Source organism: Glycine max, chromosome 5 (assembly GCF_000004515.6).
Source record: "Glycine max cultivar Williams 82 chromosome 5, Glycine_max_v4.0, whole genome shotgun sequence".
NCBI classification, from domain to species: Eukaryota; Viridiplantae; Streptophyta; class Magnoliopsida; order Fabales; family Fabaceae; genus Glycine; species Glycine max.
The window spans coordinates 38,991,657-39,007,871 of NC_038241.2; the positions used below are offsets into that span (position 1 = coordinate 38,991,657).

Genomic DNA, 16,215 nt, shown 5'->3' on the forward strand with positions numbered 1-16,215 from the left:
CCTACCTTTTGTGTAATTTTTTTATTGGTAATTAACTTTTTTTACTAGGTTGTAGAGGGCGGGAATTGTGAGAGGTTGAGGGTGGTTCTTCTGCAAAATGAGTGAGCTAAAGGCCCACGAGTGATGAGCATAAATTTAGACAACAAAACACGGTTCCTATTATGAGTGGGTTGTTGTTATATTATTATATAGTTATAAAGTTGATTCCAAATTCTTATAAGTGAGCTAAAGGGTCACGAGGCTTCAACGTGGTATAATGATGAGATAATAAAGTAGTGAAGCACAATCTCTCTTAACTAGGAAATGGATCCCCTCAGGATGGAAAGAAAAAAACGGAAGGTGCGTCATTATTATTATTCTCACGATTAAACAAAATATCTTTCCCTTTCTACATTCAAACTGTCGAAAATATTTGTTCTCCCCTAGAACACGGTTAGGTTGTTTTGGAAGTAAAAGATCAATATTTATAAGTTATTTTCTATTGATTTTCAAGTCTCAAAGGAGATCAACCATGTCACTTACAGTGTTTTTTGGGGTTGCGTTTTCAACTCATTTGCATTCTTATTTTTACAAATTGTCATCTTCTTCCCAGAAACGGTATTTGTGACCCACGGGCGAATTTCACTCAGCAGCCTAAGACGCAACTTTATCGATTTTTTTTCTAAATCACATATATCATTTACAGGAATCAATCATATTCAAGTTAAATAAAATTATTATAAATAGTTAAAAAAATTAAATATTTAATGCAATTACAAATTCAAAACTTAAATCTAAAATATCTGATTAAATTGGAACAATCTCACTCGGATCATCCAACAACTTTATCATATATTATCACTATCAACTCCTCTGTTTAAATATTCATGTTTGTGTCCAAATCAATTTTTAGAAGGTCATATTCCGAGGTGTCGTCTCAAGATCAGCAATAAATAAGAATGGCTTTTTACGTATGCACACACGTACACAAAAGTTGGGACATTTTAATTTGATTTTATGTGCAAAACGAAATAATCCTCATTACTGGGTTGCCAACTTGCCATGAAAGAATGTTGTGATGCTTTAATAAAATTATTATGCTCGGGATTAAATTGGGAAGCTTCGTGGATGTTCAATGTACTAATGTCACCAATGATTAATGATTTAACGCTATCTTGTTGACTAAAATCTGCACTGAGCTAGGTTCGATGTTATTGGTGTCTCGAGAGTTGTGTTACGTAAGCTCCCTGAAAAAGTAGTGAGGATGTCATATTGTGTTGCGAGGGACATTATAAATTATTTATCAATAAAATCTTCACACTAATGATAAAAATCAAATATTTGTTGTTTATCTTTATTGGCGTATCTTTCCTTTCTTGTCGTATAAATTTATCTGTAAAATTTATACATTTCTTTTTTCTATCTCTTACTACAGGATTTTGGATTTTCAAAAATATATTTTTATATTTTAGTATTTAGTTCTATTGTGATTAAGGTGTTGCAGTCGCTACAGTATAACTTGTGATATCATTGACATCAGTGGCGGATCCAAGATTTTAAATCAGTGGGTGCAAATTATAAAAAATAAATTCAGTGGGTTCAATTATATAAATATAAATAAAATAAAATATAAAAATATAAGATTTTATTTACAAATTTAATAAATTTTAAAAAATAAAGGGATGCAAGTGTACACCCTCAAAGTAATGTAGGTCCACCACCGGGTGAGATGTTTCGAAGCTCTACAATGATGATCAGATAATTAGAGCTATGATATATAGCGAGATTTTAGAATTCTCGTCACATAAGTTTAGAGGTCATCATGAATTCATGATCTTTTTTCCTAATTAAATCTTACAAATAGATAACTTATTTTGGTTTGTGCTGCATTCGTTGTTAGAGTTCAGAAAGTTTGTAGCAGTGTGTTTGAATTTCTAATGGGATGAATTTGTTTGTTTTTTTAAGTGAATAAATATCTAACTGTAAAAAAAAAGTGAACAAGTAAAATTGTAAAAATAAATTTATCGTTAATATACTTTAAGTATCTTGTATATTTAATCACCTTTAAATTAAAGGTGGGTGTATTCTTACACTATTTGGTTTAGAAAATAAATTAAAGAAAAATATTTTAGGTTAAAATGTAAACTATGAGAAAGTAAAAAAAAAAAATCTAACTTAATTGAATAAGCTGGATAAATTATTATAAACTTTCTCACATTAAAATTGTCTTTAATTTTCACAAATAAAAATTGATTAAAAATATTTTTCCTTAAATAGACAATTAATTATACCCATATGTTATTTCTTTACTTTTTAGTATATTTTTGTTCAAAAAAGTTAAAATCATTAGTCTTCAAGCCATTGCAGCGTTTAATGACTTCGAATGGGGGGGAGATTGAGTGGGGTCAATCCATATATCTGCTTTTAAGAAGCAGAACAAATATTGAAATTTATTTAAGGCATGAATCTCTCAACATATGTTATTTAATACACATAACTTGAAGATGAACTTAATCTAATTATGCTATTAAAATAGAAACCTTTACAACCCCCACCAGCACCCCCAAAAGCACGATGGATATGCAACCGTTCCAAAGGTTCTTCTGAAAGCAACTTAAAGTACAAGAGTATTTTTTTTAATACATTCATATCAGCTATCAGATACTCATAATTTTTTTAAAAAAGCTTTCTTACAAGTTACAATGCAGGTAAAACTAAACAATTATTATTTTTTAAATAAACTGAACCAAATACATTCACTGTAACTTCTTTCACAAATAACTCAACTAAAACAAAGCTAGTTAAGCCCCAGACCAAAATAAAAGTGCCCCCCTGCAAGTACCCAGTTCCTTAGATAAAATAACACACCAACCGCAACTTTAAAAATGGCAAGGGGATAACTTACAAGTAAACAATATTATCAAAATAAACTTCACATATAATATAACCATTTGAAAAGTGAGGGATGTATATAGTGTATATACACTGAACAGCGAATACAGCCACAGCTCTATGCAAAACCGAGGCAACAATCTCAATCCTCCCTCTCCAAAAAATTTGCATTATGATTAATATTTATCTCCTTATTATGATTAACATTTTGGGCTTACTATACTTTAATACCCCACAAACACAGCGGCCATCCTTATAAATTCCAACAGAGGAAGAATAGTTTAAAATTAAGTCACTTGTGAGGTACAAATTACTCAATTTTAGATATAACGTCTCAATTGTGCTCATTAAGATAAAATCTTACTTGAAGGTTTCAACTTCCATGATTTTCCAAGATTTAGGGTTAGGGGATGCTATGTCACAAGATAAACTTCAAGGATCAATCGTAGAAATGACCTAAACTTCATGAGGTAATTTGTATTCTATTTTATGGATGGAAACACCAGTAAATCAAATCTAAAAATTCGTGAATGTATATGAACAGAAAATGCATTAGTAGTAACATCAATGTTCAATGCATACCACTTATCATTTTTTCCCCCCATTTATTCTGATTACCATATACACAAGTAACTAACCTGTAACTAATATCATCAACAATCAGATGAGGTTCAATCAACTGTACATTATAGGATTTACCAGAAATTGTCATCAACTGATGATGAGCCATAATCTTTTTCCACCTCCAGCTCCATCTCAGGCTCCACAGACCCAAATTCAGTCATTTCAATGTCTGCAAGATTCTTCAAATCAACCACTGAAAGCTCATCTAGGCGCCTGACAACCAAGTCTGCAGCCCCAAGCTCATATACAGGATGCTTGCTAGCAACAGCCACACACTTCATCCGCGCTTCATGTGCAGCCTCCACTGTTAGATTGGAGTTACCAAACACAATGCACCTCTCAGGTATGAAGTTCAAAAGCTGTGCAGCATACACAAACATTTCTGGATCAGGCTTTCCCCTATGAACATCCTCTGCTGCTACAATAACACTGAAAGTGTCCTCAATCCCAATCTCCCCTATAGCAGACTCAAGAGCCTTCCTAGGCCGCGTGGAAACCAATGCCATTGGTATCTTATAATGCATCAAAACACTAACAAACTCCTTGGATCCAGACAAGAACCTATATATCCCACCCTGCAAAGATTGGTAGATTTCTTCCTTTCTATTAGCCATTCTTCTCAACTGTGCCGGATCCCTAGACCAACACAGCACTTCTGAAATCGCCTGTTCATTCTTCATGCCCTCTATTCTCTTGAGGATAAAAGCAGGAGGAGAGGGTTTGCCTTCTTCCTGAGAGAGTGCCAGCCAAGCCTGCTTCTCTAAATCAGGGTTGTCTTCAATTAGAACACCCTCCCACTCAAATATAGCACCCAACCAACCACATCCCATCCTCTCATGACGGAGTAGTGGATTCCGAAGCGACGGTTTATCTGCCCTATTCGCAGGAGGCCACGAATCAGGCCTTTGATCAAATCCACGATCAATCTTGGTATCCCTGTTGGGCAATTTCTCTTCCCTATAAGCATGTGCTTCTCTTGTTAACTCCACAGCCAAGGCCTTAATTGATGAAAACACAAACCTATCTTGCTTATCAGATTTAGGCAAAGCCAGAGAAACCACAATCCTTCCACCACCAAGAAACTCAGTTGTTGGGAACCGAACAGTATTCAAAGATTTGCGTTTAACAGATACATCCCTGGTTAAATTTCCACCACAAATTGGACGGTGGCCAAGGAGTGAAGTTGCAGCAATTGATTCAACCATGTTTTTTTTTCTCTTTCCACTAACCTAATAGAATTGAGTTCCACAAAAAGGGAGGACCAATTATTTGAAATTGAATCGAGTTCTAAAGAAACCAACCTATGTAACCAAAGATTCAATGCTGAAGAAAGAACTTCAACCCTGATTTTATATTCCCGAAAACGACACCATCTTGCGGCAAAACGACACCGGCGAAATCGCAACTTTATCGTGGAGAAAAAATCACCTTCATGAAAACACAAGCATACCAATTACTCGAATCGCAAAAATAGCTAACAAAATAATAAATAAAATGCGTATAACAGAATATAGAAAGTGAACGCCAAAAAGCGAGGGAGAAAAAGAAAATAGTAGAAACGTTGGAAAGAGAAAGGTGAATGAAGAAGAACAAACCTGAAAGAGAAAGGAATTGAAAAAGAGAATCAGAAACTTGACGGGCACGAAGGGGAAAATATGAACATGAATCTCTCTCCCTTCTTCTCTTTTTGCCAATTCTTGGAAAAGCTTTTTCTATACGTTTCCTTTTTATTTTATTTTTGTTCTGATTTTTTAAGACGAAATTGTGGTTTATAAATCAGGAACGAAGGTTGGGTAAAGAAGAGAGAGAGAGAATGCACGGTATCGAACATTGAAGAAGAAACGGTCCACGTTGGAAAAATCGTCGGCTATAATTGGCACACGTTTCGTCATAAAATAAGATCACATTTTAATAGTGGGTAACCGACGGTGTTCCTATCATTACCTTTTTTTTTCTTGTTTTTTTAATTAAAAATTCTGGTAAAACGGTTCACACGCTGACAAGCTGAAACAGTGTTTCCCCTTACGCCACTCAACCACAGTGTAATTTCGAGGCTTAAGTTTAACTAATTATACTTTAGTTTTTATTTCAATTAATTTATGTCTTTTTTAAATTAGGTTAAATTATTATTTGGTTCTTATAGTTTCATATGAGAGAATTAAAATATAAATTATAAGAATTAAAAATAATACTTTTAAATTACAGGAACTAAAAGATAATTAAAATATAAATTATAGGATTAAAAAAATCACTTTTAAATTATAAAGACTAAAAAAATAAGAATAATGAAATTATATGGGATCAAATGAGTAATTTAATATTAAAATTATTTATATTTACATTTTTAATATTTTATTTTTCATTTTAATAGTTTTTATATTTTTTATTTGTGAGTTTTAATAAATTAAAGGCACTCACATCTTTGTTGTATTAAGGAAATTGTAAGTTGATATTATTGGTTTAAAAATACTTCCAAACTTGACATGTTTGTAGCGTGAGCGACCATAACCGTGCGAAAGCAATTTTCGGCCGTCAATTGTAAAGATATAAAATAGTTAATAGTCATAATAAGAAGGAAGTAGCATGCAAAAAAGAAGTATAGGAAATGTTTTCTTTTAAAGTAATAGTAATCCATTAACTAGTTATAATTGTTAGTAAATATTTGTGTTATAATTTAAAATTTATAAATATATATTATTTATATTAGTTTTTTTATAAAATAAAACATTTATTTTAAAAATTGTTATGTAAAATTAGATTTTTTTATCTTTTTAAAATTTTATTTTAATAAGTCAATAATTTATTGAGTTTGTTTTGAAACCTATAAATTGGTTTCTAATGATCATATTTGGTTTCAAATTATCATATTTTATTGTTGTTGTATAAGGGGTCTATGTCTATATATATATATATACCTCTTTTTCATCCTTACTAAAAACACAACACATGAGCAAAGCAACATTTTTTTAGAGAAGAACATTGGTATTTAGAAGGTTTGGATCGAAGCCAATGGGTTGTCGCAAGTGAGAACGCTTTCTCTCTAAGAATAACGTTTACGCGCTTCAATCCAGACTTTCCCTAATTTATTTTTTTGTTGTGCTTATTGTATGATATAGTGCATTTATGTGGTGTCAATTAAAGTTATTTTGTTATTGTTATTTTGTTATTTAATTGAAGGCTTTGTATTTTTCTTCTTATTTATTTTTTTCATTTTGTTTTAATTTTCTAACAATAATTAGTGTTCTTCTTGCCTGACCATTAATCTTCGTTCTTGACTAAATTCTAGCCACCAATGAGTGTTTTTCTTGGGCGACCCATTATTACTACTGATCCAAATAGTTGAACCACCTTTCTTCATTAAATGGATTGTGTTTATATACCACTCTGGTAGGAGTGGTTCAGTTACATCCTTCATTCACTATAGAATATTTTCCCTTTATCACTTGGTGGAAAAATAATTATTCTTCTTCATTTGAACGAGGGGAGCTTCCTAGCCTTTTGTTAACAGTTCATTTAGAGTTGAACAAAAACCTTTTCTTTTCCTTTGTGCCCCTCTTTATAAAATCTTTCATAAAGAATTTGGAATCTCATATCGCCTTGGTAGCTTGGGAACTTCGGATACCATTTTCCTAAGCATTTTGTTTAAAATTATTAGTACTTTCATTTGCTTTTTCAATTTTTAACCTCATTTTAACTAAAAACTTTGTAAGTAATCCATGTTTTAAAAAATAGTGATTGGTCTATCGATGTCTTACTTTGATAATTTCACAATAAAAAATAAATTTTTCCTGAAATTTCGACCCCAAACAAACTATCTTTTCACTTAATAGTTTATCATTGTTTTCTTTGTATTGAAATATCATATGATATTTTTGTTTTTATTTTTAAGTTTTACCCGATAACTTCGTTGAATAATGTTACGAGTTGATTATTGATTAGTATTTTTTTTTGGTACAGTAACAAGTTGATTAATGATTAATATTGATAAACAAATCTGGTCATTAATTAAACAAATATTATATCCAATTACCTATACCAATAATGCACCGGTAATATGCCAAAAGGTAATTCATCTTAATATTCTCCTAAATTCATAATGAATTTGGAGCTTTCAATAAATAAATAAAAAATAAAAGACCAATTTCGGTTTTGAATTTCTATCTCACTGTCATGTTAGTTACTCTAAGTAAGGAAACTCAAAAAAAATCTTAGAGTGTGTTTGGATAGAGTAATTTAAAATCATAAGAAATTTAAAATTTTAAAAATTTAAAATACTTTAATTGAAATTCTTTTATTTTCAAAATTTTGTATTTGGATAAAAAAATTAAAATTATGAGGATGAAAAAAATGAATAAAAAAATATAATTTATGTGCTAGTTGTACGTGTTCTTCTACGCTCAGACTCTACTGATGGTTCCACAAGTCATATGGTGTTTGTTAAATAAGACTGTGAGAAAAGAATGTTAATTTCTCACCGAAAATTGAAATTCCAGATTTTTAGTTATTTAAAATTCTGTTTTAAAATTCTAAAATTTTAAATTTTTCACAAAAATGTATCTAAACAATGAATTCTAGATTACAAAAATTTAAATTCTCTAATAAATTACATTCCTAAGTTAAAGTTATCTATTCAAACATACTCTTATTTAATTTAAGTATATGGTATTAACTATTGTCTCATTTTGGTTCTTAAATTTATGTTATTATTATTACTTTTTTTAGGGCATGACTTGAGTCCATGAATTAAGGACCAAATCAAGGAAAGAGGTTAATTTCAAACACTCAAATGAAATCCTAAAAAATTTCAGAAACTTATTTAATTTTTTCTTAATTTCAAGACTAAAATAACATTCGAACACTTAACTTATAAGAGAAGTATAAAAAATTTCCTTTCCTTATTTGAAAGGCTCATGAAAAATAGCAAGGTTCTCGATTTGTTATCAGACACAAACATCAACAAAATCCAAATTCTCGTGTCACGGTGGCGCTGGATGTAAGAATGGGAAATCGACGCTTCACTCAGGTCGCAACCAGCGACGACGAGGACGAAGCGCCGCCGGCGCCGGCGCCTCCTCCCAAGCAGCAATCGTCCGTCAGTGCCTCCGAAGAAAACTGTTCGAAGCAGCAGCAGCAGCAGCAGCGCAAGAGGAAGAGGATGAAGCTCCAAGAAGAAGAGGAAGAGGAGAAAGAGGAAGAGAAGAAGAAGAAGAGAAAAATCAAAGACAAGCAGGAAGAGAGATCCAACGAAGAAGAGGAACCGCCGCAGGAAGACGCCAAGCCCATTGGCGAACCGGTTAGGCTATCCGGAAAGGGAAGGGGCCGCAAAAAGCATTATGAATCCTTCGAGTACGACGGAAACCAATACACGCTGGTACTACCTTTTCTCGTTAGTAGGAATTATTTCAGGCTATTCGATTTGAACGCGTGAGTTTCGATTTCATTTTGTCCTCTGCTAGGGTTTACGTCATGTGCATAATTGTGTTATGGAAAATAATCAGTGGACACCCCTACACTAAATGACAATTGACCCGCGAAGAGAGTAAGAGAGAGAAGATAAAAAAAAAGTGTTAGATATATAAGAGTGTCTCTATCCAATGGCAGTGCAATTTATAGTCTTTCCAGAAGTTTACTTTTTTCATATTTGCCGCTCTTCCTCATTTCTGACAACTGAGAGAGAAGTGTAGTTTGAGGTTTCTGCCATGAAGTTGGCTTGTGCATTGTTTGAGGTTGATGATTGTTTTGTGAAAAGTGGGTTCTAAGACCTTCTGAAATAAGAAGCGTGTTGTGTTTCTGCAGGAGGACCCTATACTTCTCACGCCTGAGGACAAAGACCAAAAGCCGTATGTGGCGATTATCAAGGTAAATTCTCTTGTCAAATATATAATTCTACCATCAGTTGACAATATTTTTCAAAGATATGTTGTTGGGTTGGGAAAGTAAGATTTTATGACACTTGGTATCTGCTTTGATATCATATACTGGATTTTGGTGATCGTCAGGCCGTCAGGGTATGACACCATGCATTGGTGAAGAAGTAATATATTCTACCAGAAGTACATGGAATACAAATAATAATTTTCTGCTCATTATGTTGCCCTTTTTTTTAGATTTGGTAACTAGGTTGCCAATTTTTTGTCATGTTGTATGCAGCGTATGGCTGTTGAGCAGCTTGAGCTGCATTGACGTTATTTTGGGTCTGGCAGCCCCCCTTTTTTCCTCTGTCGTGTGTGGGTGAGGCTGCTGTTATTCGTTCCTTTTCCACAAAATCTAGATTTATAGACCTTTCTCTCTCCACCTTCTGATTTTGGGGGTTGTTTTGCCATCAGGACATTACTCAATCCCTGAATGGCAGCATGATGGTCACTGGACAGTGGTTTTATCGTCCTGAAGAAGCTGAAAGAAAAGGTGGTGGCAGCTGGCAATCATGTGACACAAGGGAGCTGTTTTATAGTTTCCACCGTGATGATGTTCCTGCAGAATCTGTTATGCATAAGTGTGTGGTTCATTTTGTTCCCATACACAAACAGCTTCCAAATCGTAAGCAGCATCCTGGGTTTATTGTGCAAAAGGTGTATGACACAGTAGAAAGGAAACTCTGGAAGCTAACTGATAAGGACTATGAGGACAATAAACAGCAAGAAATTGATGAGCTTGTTCAGAAAACTCTTCAACGTTTGGGCAAACTACTTGACATTGAGCCTGAAGAACCTGTTGCTGATCAGGAAGATCTGATGAAAAATAAAAGAATCTTAAGGAAAAAGAGCATTTCACCTCTTGATGTTTCAAAGGAGGAGGAAACAACTCGTCAAGGGGACCAACCTCTGAAACCTGAAACACCATGGAGTTGTGTAAATAATGCCTCAGAACATTATCGCATATTAGTCGATTTCAATGCTCTAACAGGAGATACCCATCGTGACAAATGTTTGGAGAAGTTGCTTCAAAGTGTTCAATTCATGTTTAATTCTGATGACAGCATAAAGAAGGAAGAGAAAGGAAATGACAATTCTGGTGCTGCCAACAATGGAAGCAATAACAAAAGTTTAGAATCTGCTAACGAATGTGAAGACAAGGTTCAAAAGGTACATGTTGAATTACTAAATTGGGTGGTGGTGCCGTGGTCATCTCTTGTATGGATTGTTTGTTTTCTCATAATTTTCTATTTATTTTCCTTTTCCTTGAGGCAAGTTGAGGGTTATAATGATTTCAGTATTTTCCTTTTTTTCAATTTACAGAGTTCCAAGCCTTTTGTTTGGCCAGATGATGCTGTTCCAGCTGTAGTTGCTCTGGAAAAAGCTTCACATGATACCTTATCATCAGATTATCAGAAGTATAACCAAAAGCTACGACAATTAGTATTTAATCTCAAGGTTAGAAGCTGCTCTTCTAATATGGATTGAAATGTTTATAAGTGATCCACTTGAATGATTAAAAAATACATATATTGCTGCTACATTTTATTTTGGATAAGTTGGGACTTTTTGTTATCGTATGGATTTTTTTATAGTAGCTATGAAAAACTAATGCCCAAGTCTAATATATTAGATGTCTGATAGAATGGTGGCAATCTTTACTTGGTCATGTTACTACTGTTGAGTTATTGATTGTAATTTTGAAATTGGCAATTTGTTTGAACTGATTTATTTTCTTTCTTTTTATTGTAATTAACATATTTGTGTGATTATGTGCTGTAGTTTTTAGCACATTTATAATCATTTCTGTTATAGTTTTTTCCAGTTTTCAAAAAGGGTAAGTTTAGTAAGGTTATGTTTGGATTGGAGGAAGGAGATGATATCATATTCCATTGTTTGGTTTGGATTGTAAAAAAAAGATGGCATGACATGGAACCCAATAAAATTCATTCCATCCAATTCCACTACTCACCTTCATTCCCCCCTCCCTGCCCAATTTGGGGGTAGGGGATGGAAGTTGGAACATTTTTTTTTTGGGTTTATTATAGTTGCCCTACCAATACATCCACTCCTCTTCTCCACGTTGCTCAGCTGCTGCAAACCTCTTCTATTTATTGTTACAGCTCATCAGCACCCGGCATGTTTGGACATTCCTTTCCTTAAATCCCATGCGTCATATTAATTTTAAATGCTTTGTTACTTGACTCACATACAGAGTTGTAACTGAAATTAGGCTTCCTGAGCAAGCTTGGGGAAAAATAATTATTGAGAGTATCAGAGAGAGAGAGAGAGAGTGTTGCTAGCACTCCTCTTGACGTCTTATTAATGTTAAATGCTTCACTTGTTTTGGGCACTCTTTTGACTCTTATGAGCTTATCACAAGAATCCCACTCGCATTTTGTTGATTTATGTGTTTGAGCAGGATTGTTCAAACAAAATAGGCTAACAGATAATATACTTATGTACAATATCTACTCCTATAATGGAGAAAGAAAATAAAAAATGGCTTGCAATAACAATAGTTATATTTTCTCAATTACTAATGCCTATGATAAGTTTATCACCTCTATCCATGTTATTTATACGATTTTTTTTTTCTTTCTGAAGTGATAATGATGATTTGATGATTTGTTTATATTCTCTTTCTTTTGTTTTGACAGAACAATGCAATCCTAGCACGCCGTCTACTAAATGGAGAGTTGGAACCTTCTATAATATTGAATATGACGCCCAATGAGTTGAAGGTATGATGATGATGATGATGATATATATATATATATATATATATATTACTTCATTGGAACATTGCAGTTTTGTGCTCTTATGATCAATTTATTTTGTAGATTTTTTACTATTATTTTCTGATTTAAGTCAGCAGCATCTTGTGATTCTTTTGGTCAGTCAATATTATTAGTTCAACCTTTAATAGTCTTTAGCATATTCTACCTATTTAACGAATATTCTTGTCATATAGCAAAAGGAGGTGAAAACCTATGATTATTAAGTGTCTTTGGATAAAGTTGGAACATTTGGATCTTGAGGTAGAGGGGGAGGGGGTTGCGAGAGATCAAATGGGGAAAAAGACTCTTTCCTTATGTTCTTGAGCAATCTTGATCACCCTGCATTTGACCTGTTGATTTGTTTTCTTTGTATTTTCATGGGGCAGCCTTCTTGGGTTAAATCACTCTAACATTGATTATGTGAGGTTAATTGATTATAAATAGTATTAGGAGTTTTATGATCAACAATACAAACTAACAACTAATATTTGGCCGATAAAAAAAATGCTTGTGTCCACTGATGGGCAGGGAATTATTTGCAACTCAGTCCCTATTAATTTAATTTGAAGCTGGATAATATACTTGTTTCCTAATAGTCTATACAAATAAGAATGTTTCCAAATAACCCAACCCTTCCCTCCACAATGCTTCTGCCATGGCTCTATAGCGGCTTTTTGTACTGTAGAAAATTAGTGATATTCACTACCCGTTGTTTTGTATGAATATGGGAAGGGGTTAGCGGTTGAGTTTGTGTGGGTTGGCATGTCGGCCTGTAGCTCTCAGCTGGTGGTGCTGTCCATTTTGGAGTTTGTGAATCAGTTTGAAGGTGGATTTGGGATTATGCAAAGTAACCAATCTACGTTGAAAAGTGACACCAACACATTCTACCGGACTCCAGTGAAGACGAAGGCCAGGAGGACTGTGACAGAGGAGAGTGCGACCAACAGGAGGTGGATGTGGAAGTAGAGGAAGAACCGGACAGCTAAGATGGGGTGCTGCTGGAGGAAATTTACAGATCTCTGATTAGTTTTCTTCATGGAGTGTCAACAAATATAGATCTTTTCACGGATCTTGTTCATTGGCTGAAGTCTACAGATTGCAGGCTCTTGATGGTGTCAAGGTTTTTTTGCTTAGTGGCATGCTACTGAAAAGGAGTGTTTTTGGTGTTGGGAGATGTTTGAAGTGGAAACTGGATCCCATTTGCTTCTGAGGGAGTGATTGGCTTCATGTTTTCTTCCATTAGTGTATTGGAGAAGGTTTGAAGAAGGGCTTCTATGAAAATAAGCATATTTTCTCAGGGACTGAATTGATTTTGATAAATATCATCTTATGCAATCTCAGCTGTTATTTTAAATAACTAATATATCTATGGTTTTTATTTAGTTGTGCACTGATGGGCAAAAGATATTTTGGTCCACCTTAAAGTGGTGTAAGTTTACTAGAAATGAAATTTTGATGTTCATGAAACCATTTACTTCTAAATTTTGGTCCTAGTTGTGTTTATTTGATTTGTGATTACGTTTTGTATGTGATTTCTTCTTATTAAAAGAACAGGGGTTAGTAAACAAGTAGTTGTGGCATTCTAAAATAATTCCAGTGTTTGTCAAATTTCACTGAATGTACTTGTAAAATAGTTTTTTTTTTTAAAAAAAATTAATAACACTAGGAGATGTACTTTCAAAAAAATATTGTCAAATTTCTTCTTGTGTTTTTTTTCCTCCTTTCTATCCAATACAGCAGATAAATAACTAGATTTTGATAAAAACAACCATCATTTTTTAAAGCTGCTTTTGAAAATATTAATCTGGTTGACGATTCTATGGTTTATTTGGTTATTTACTGAATATTTGAACTGCAGGAGGGTTTGACTGCTGAGGAAACAACCAAGAAGGAGCCTGATGAGTCACAACACATGCAGGTCATTTTTCATTTCCTGCCACAATATCATGTTCTGTTAAACTGTGTGACGATATCTGCTGACCATTAGCTTTTCTCTTCCCAGGAAACAGATGACAGGTGCCCGATGCCATAGATGCACAGAGGGTAAGGTGGGCTTGAGGGATATTATCCATGCTGGACATGGTGATCGATATCAGGTTTGCACCTTACTTTTTACTGATATCTGTAATTCCAAAACCATCTCCTATGCTTTTCATAACTTTGCTTGATTGTTGCCCTGCTCGTTCAGCTGGAATGTACTGCCTGTGGTCATTCCTGGTTTGCTTCCCGTGATGAGGTGTCTGAGCTGACTATAGATGCATCAGATTCAAAAAGAAGTGTAGGCACGGCACCATGGGCCACTGCAAAATTTGAAGATGTTGAGAAGAAGCTGGTGAGTCCCCGTGAATCTGAAAAGAATGACATCTTTAATATTTGGCAAGTCTAGGAAAGATGGAAACATCCAAGCTTCAAAACTCGCTGACTAGTGGCTAGGAATAGTTATCATGTGCTGTAGTTAATTTTAGATTTTTTTTTTTTGTACAGATAGTAGCAAAAGATCGTATATAGTTCGCATACAACGGAACCGTTGGTTTTCTGTGTATAGCTTTAACTAAATGTTGTTTGTAAATACTTAAGTAGAATGGTACTATAGCCATTTGCGTTTGAGTTTTACACGTCCTGGAACACTGGGTGTTGCCATTTTGGGTGTGATAATGTTCAGGATCAGGTTGTTACTTTCTATCTAGTATCTTCAGTTTGAAAAAATAGTTCACAAGAGATACTTTTTGTAGGCTAAAAATTGGTTGAATGAATTATTTAGATATGTGCTTATTAAAATTAAGTAATTCAAACCATTATATTAGTTTAAATATGTTTAATTATAAACTTATAATATATACCAAGATGATTTGAGTGACATTGAGATCATATTTCTTAACATGGATTTGTTATATACGTGGATGAAAAAACCTGATTGAGATCAGGTTCTTTCCATAATTTTTTCCATATGATTTTGATCTCTATAAGAAAATATATTTAATGGTTTTATTTCACGGATAACATGAGGTGTTGGAGTTTGTTCTTTTTCTTTTTTGGGGAGGATGAAGGGTAGTGTAAGACTTTAAAATTTAACAATAATAATATGAATTTGTTTATTTTTGAACTATAACATGAAATTCGAAAGGGACAATGATGAAAAAACGGCAAGTCGTGAGTCCAAGATTCCATGCGTTTGATGTGAGGCACACCACAGACATTGAATTTGGGTTCGTCCCCACCCAATCCAATCACATGCAAATACACTCCCTTGTCTTTGGCCACCTCCTGCCCCCATAAAAAATATAAGGTTCTCTCCTTGTCCTTATTCATCTTAAGCAAATTTACGCCTCTACCCCTGTTGGCATTGCACCTTAATTAAACACCGAAAACACTTTAATCTATCTGATTTGGTCAAACATCTTTGAACACCTTCAACTCCGTGTTTTTTCTTTTTAAATAAAACTTAATTAAGAAATAATCAAACTCAACAAAAGTAAAATTGTGCTTCAACTCCGAGTATTACAGTTACTTGCCTTGCCCGATAGGGAAATATAAAACAACAACTGAGAGACTTTATTGCCAATAAATTTCACCTCACAATAGGAAAACTGCAGATCTGATTCTCAATTCGACAAAACCGTTCATGGTGTTTAATTGTAGTATCTTCATTATTAATGTATATATACTGATACACTTACTGAATTATTAATTAATTAATTGTGGGATTCCGTTCTTTATTAGTTAATATACTATGTCATACCTGCCTTTCCCGAAGACATAAGATAATGATTTTTTTACTGAAACATAAACAAGGTAAACTCCAAGTGGCACTGTTACTGTAGTAAGACCACATTAAATACCACTATTACCCTTCCCTTTGTGCACTGAATAAGTGAAAATACTTAAAGCCAAAGTTTGTGGCTGGATGGTGTCATTTGTCATCTCACGAGGGCACTCTCGATTCTTTCTCGGGTTGCTCGCTTGCTTTGCTTAGATCGCTGGTCTCATGCTGACAGTTATGTGGGACACAAATAAATAATATTTTGTAT

The 16,215-nt window shown here is 33.8% G+C and overlaps 2 protein-coding genes across 4 annotated transcripts; one reads left to right on the forward strand and one right to left on the reverse strand.

Moving 5' to 3' along the window:
• Nucleotides 1-3,444: 3,444 nt before the first annotated feature.
• Nucleotides 3,445-5,224, reverse strand: LOC100798181 (5-amino-6-(5-phospho-D-ribitylamino)uracil phosphatase, chloroplastic-like). Its single transcript, NM_001317692.2, has 2 exons — nucleotides 5,091-5,224; nucleotides 3,445-4,923 (listed from the first exon to the last, which is right to left on the reverse strand). Exon 2 carries the CDS (start codon nucleotides 4,698-4,700, stop codon nucleotides 3,567-3,569), a length of 1,134 nt encoding a protein of 377 aa, NP_001304621.2. The 5' UTR covers nucleotides 4,701-4,923; nucleotides 5,091-5,224; the 3' UTR covers nucleotides 3,445-3,566.
• A 3,122-nt stretch (nucleotides 5,225-8,346) lies between these two features.
• On the forward strand, nucleotides 8,347-14,869 carry LOC100796051 (uncharacterized). 3 transcript variants are annotated; one of them, XM_006580525.4, is made up of 9 exons: nucleotides 8,347-8,866; nucleotides 9,292-9,354; nucleotides 9,822-10,577; nucleotides 10,731-10,865; nucleotides 12,068-12,151; nucleotides 14,046-14,105; nucleotides 14,197-14,283; nucleotides 14,376-14,519; nucleotides 14,672-14,869. In XM_006580525.4, the coding sequence occupies exons 1-9, from the start codon at nucleotides 8,495-8,497 to the stop codon at nucleotides 14,693-14,695; spliced, it is 1,725 nt and encodes a 574-aa protein (XP_006580588.1). In that variant the 5' UTR covers nucleotides 8,347-8,494; the 3' UTR covers nucleotides 14,696-14,869. The 3 variants fall into 3 exon arrangements, 2 of the variants coding, with proteins under 2 accessions (XP_006580588.1, XP_014631313.1); XR_001388484.3 differs by lacking the exon at nucleotides 14,672-14,869 and having other exon boundaries at nucleotides 14,190-14,283; nucleotides 14,376-14,516; XM_014775827.3 differs by having other exon boundaries at nucleotides 14,376-14,869.
• Nucleotides 14,870-16,215: the final 1,346 nt, after the last annotated feature.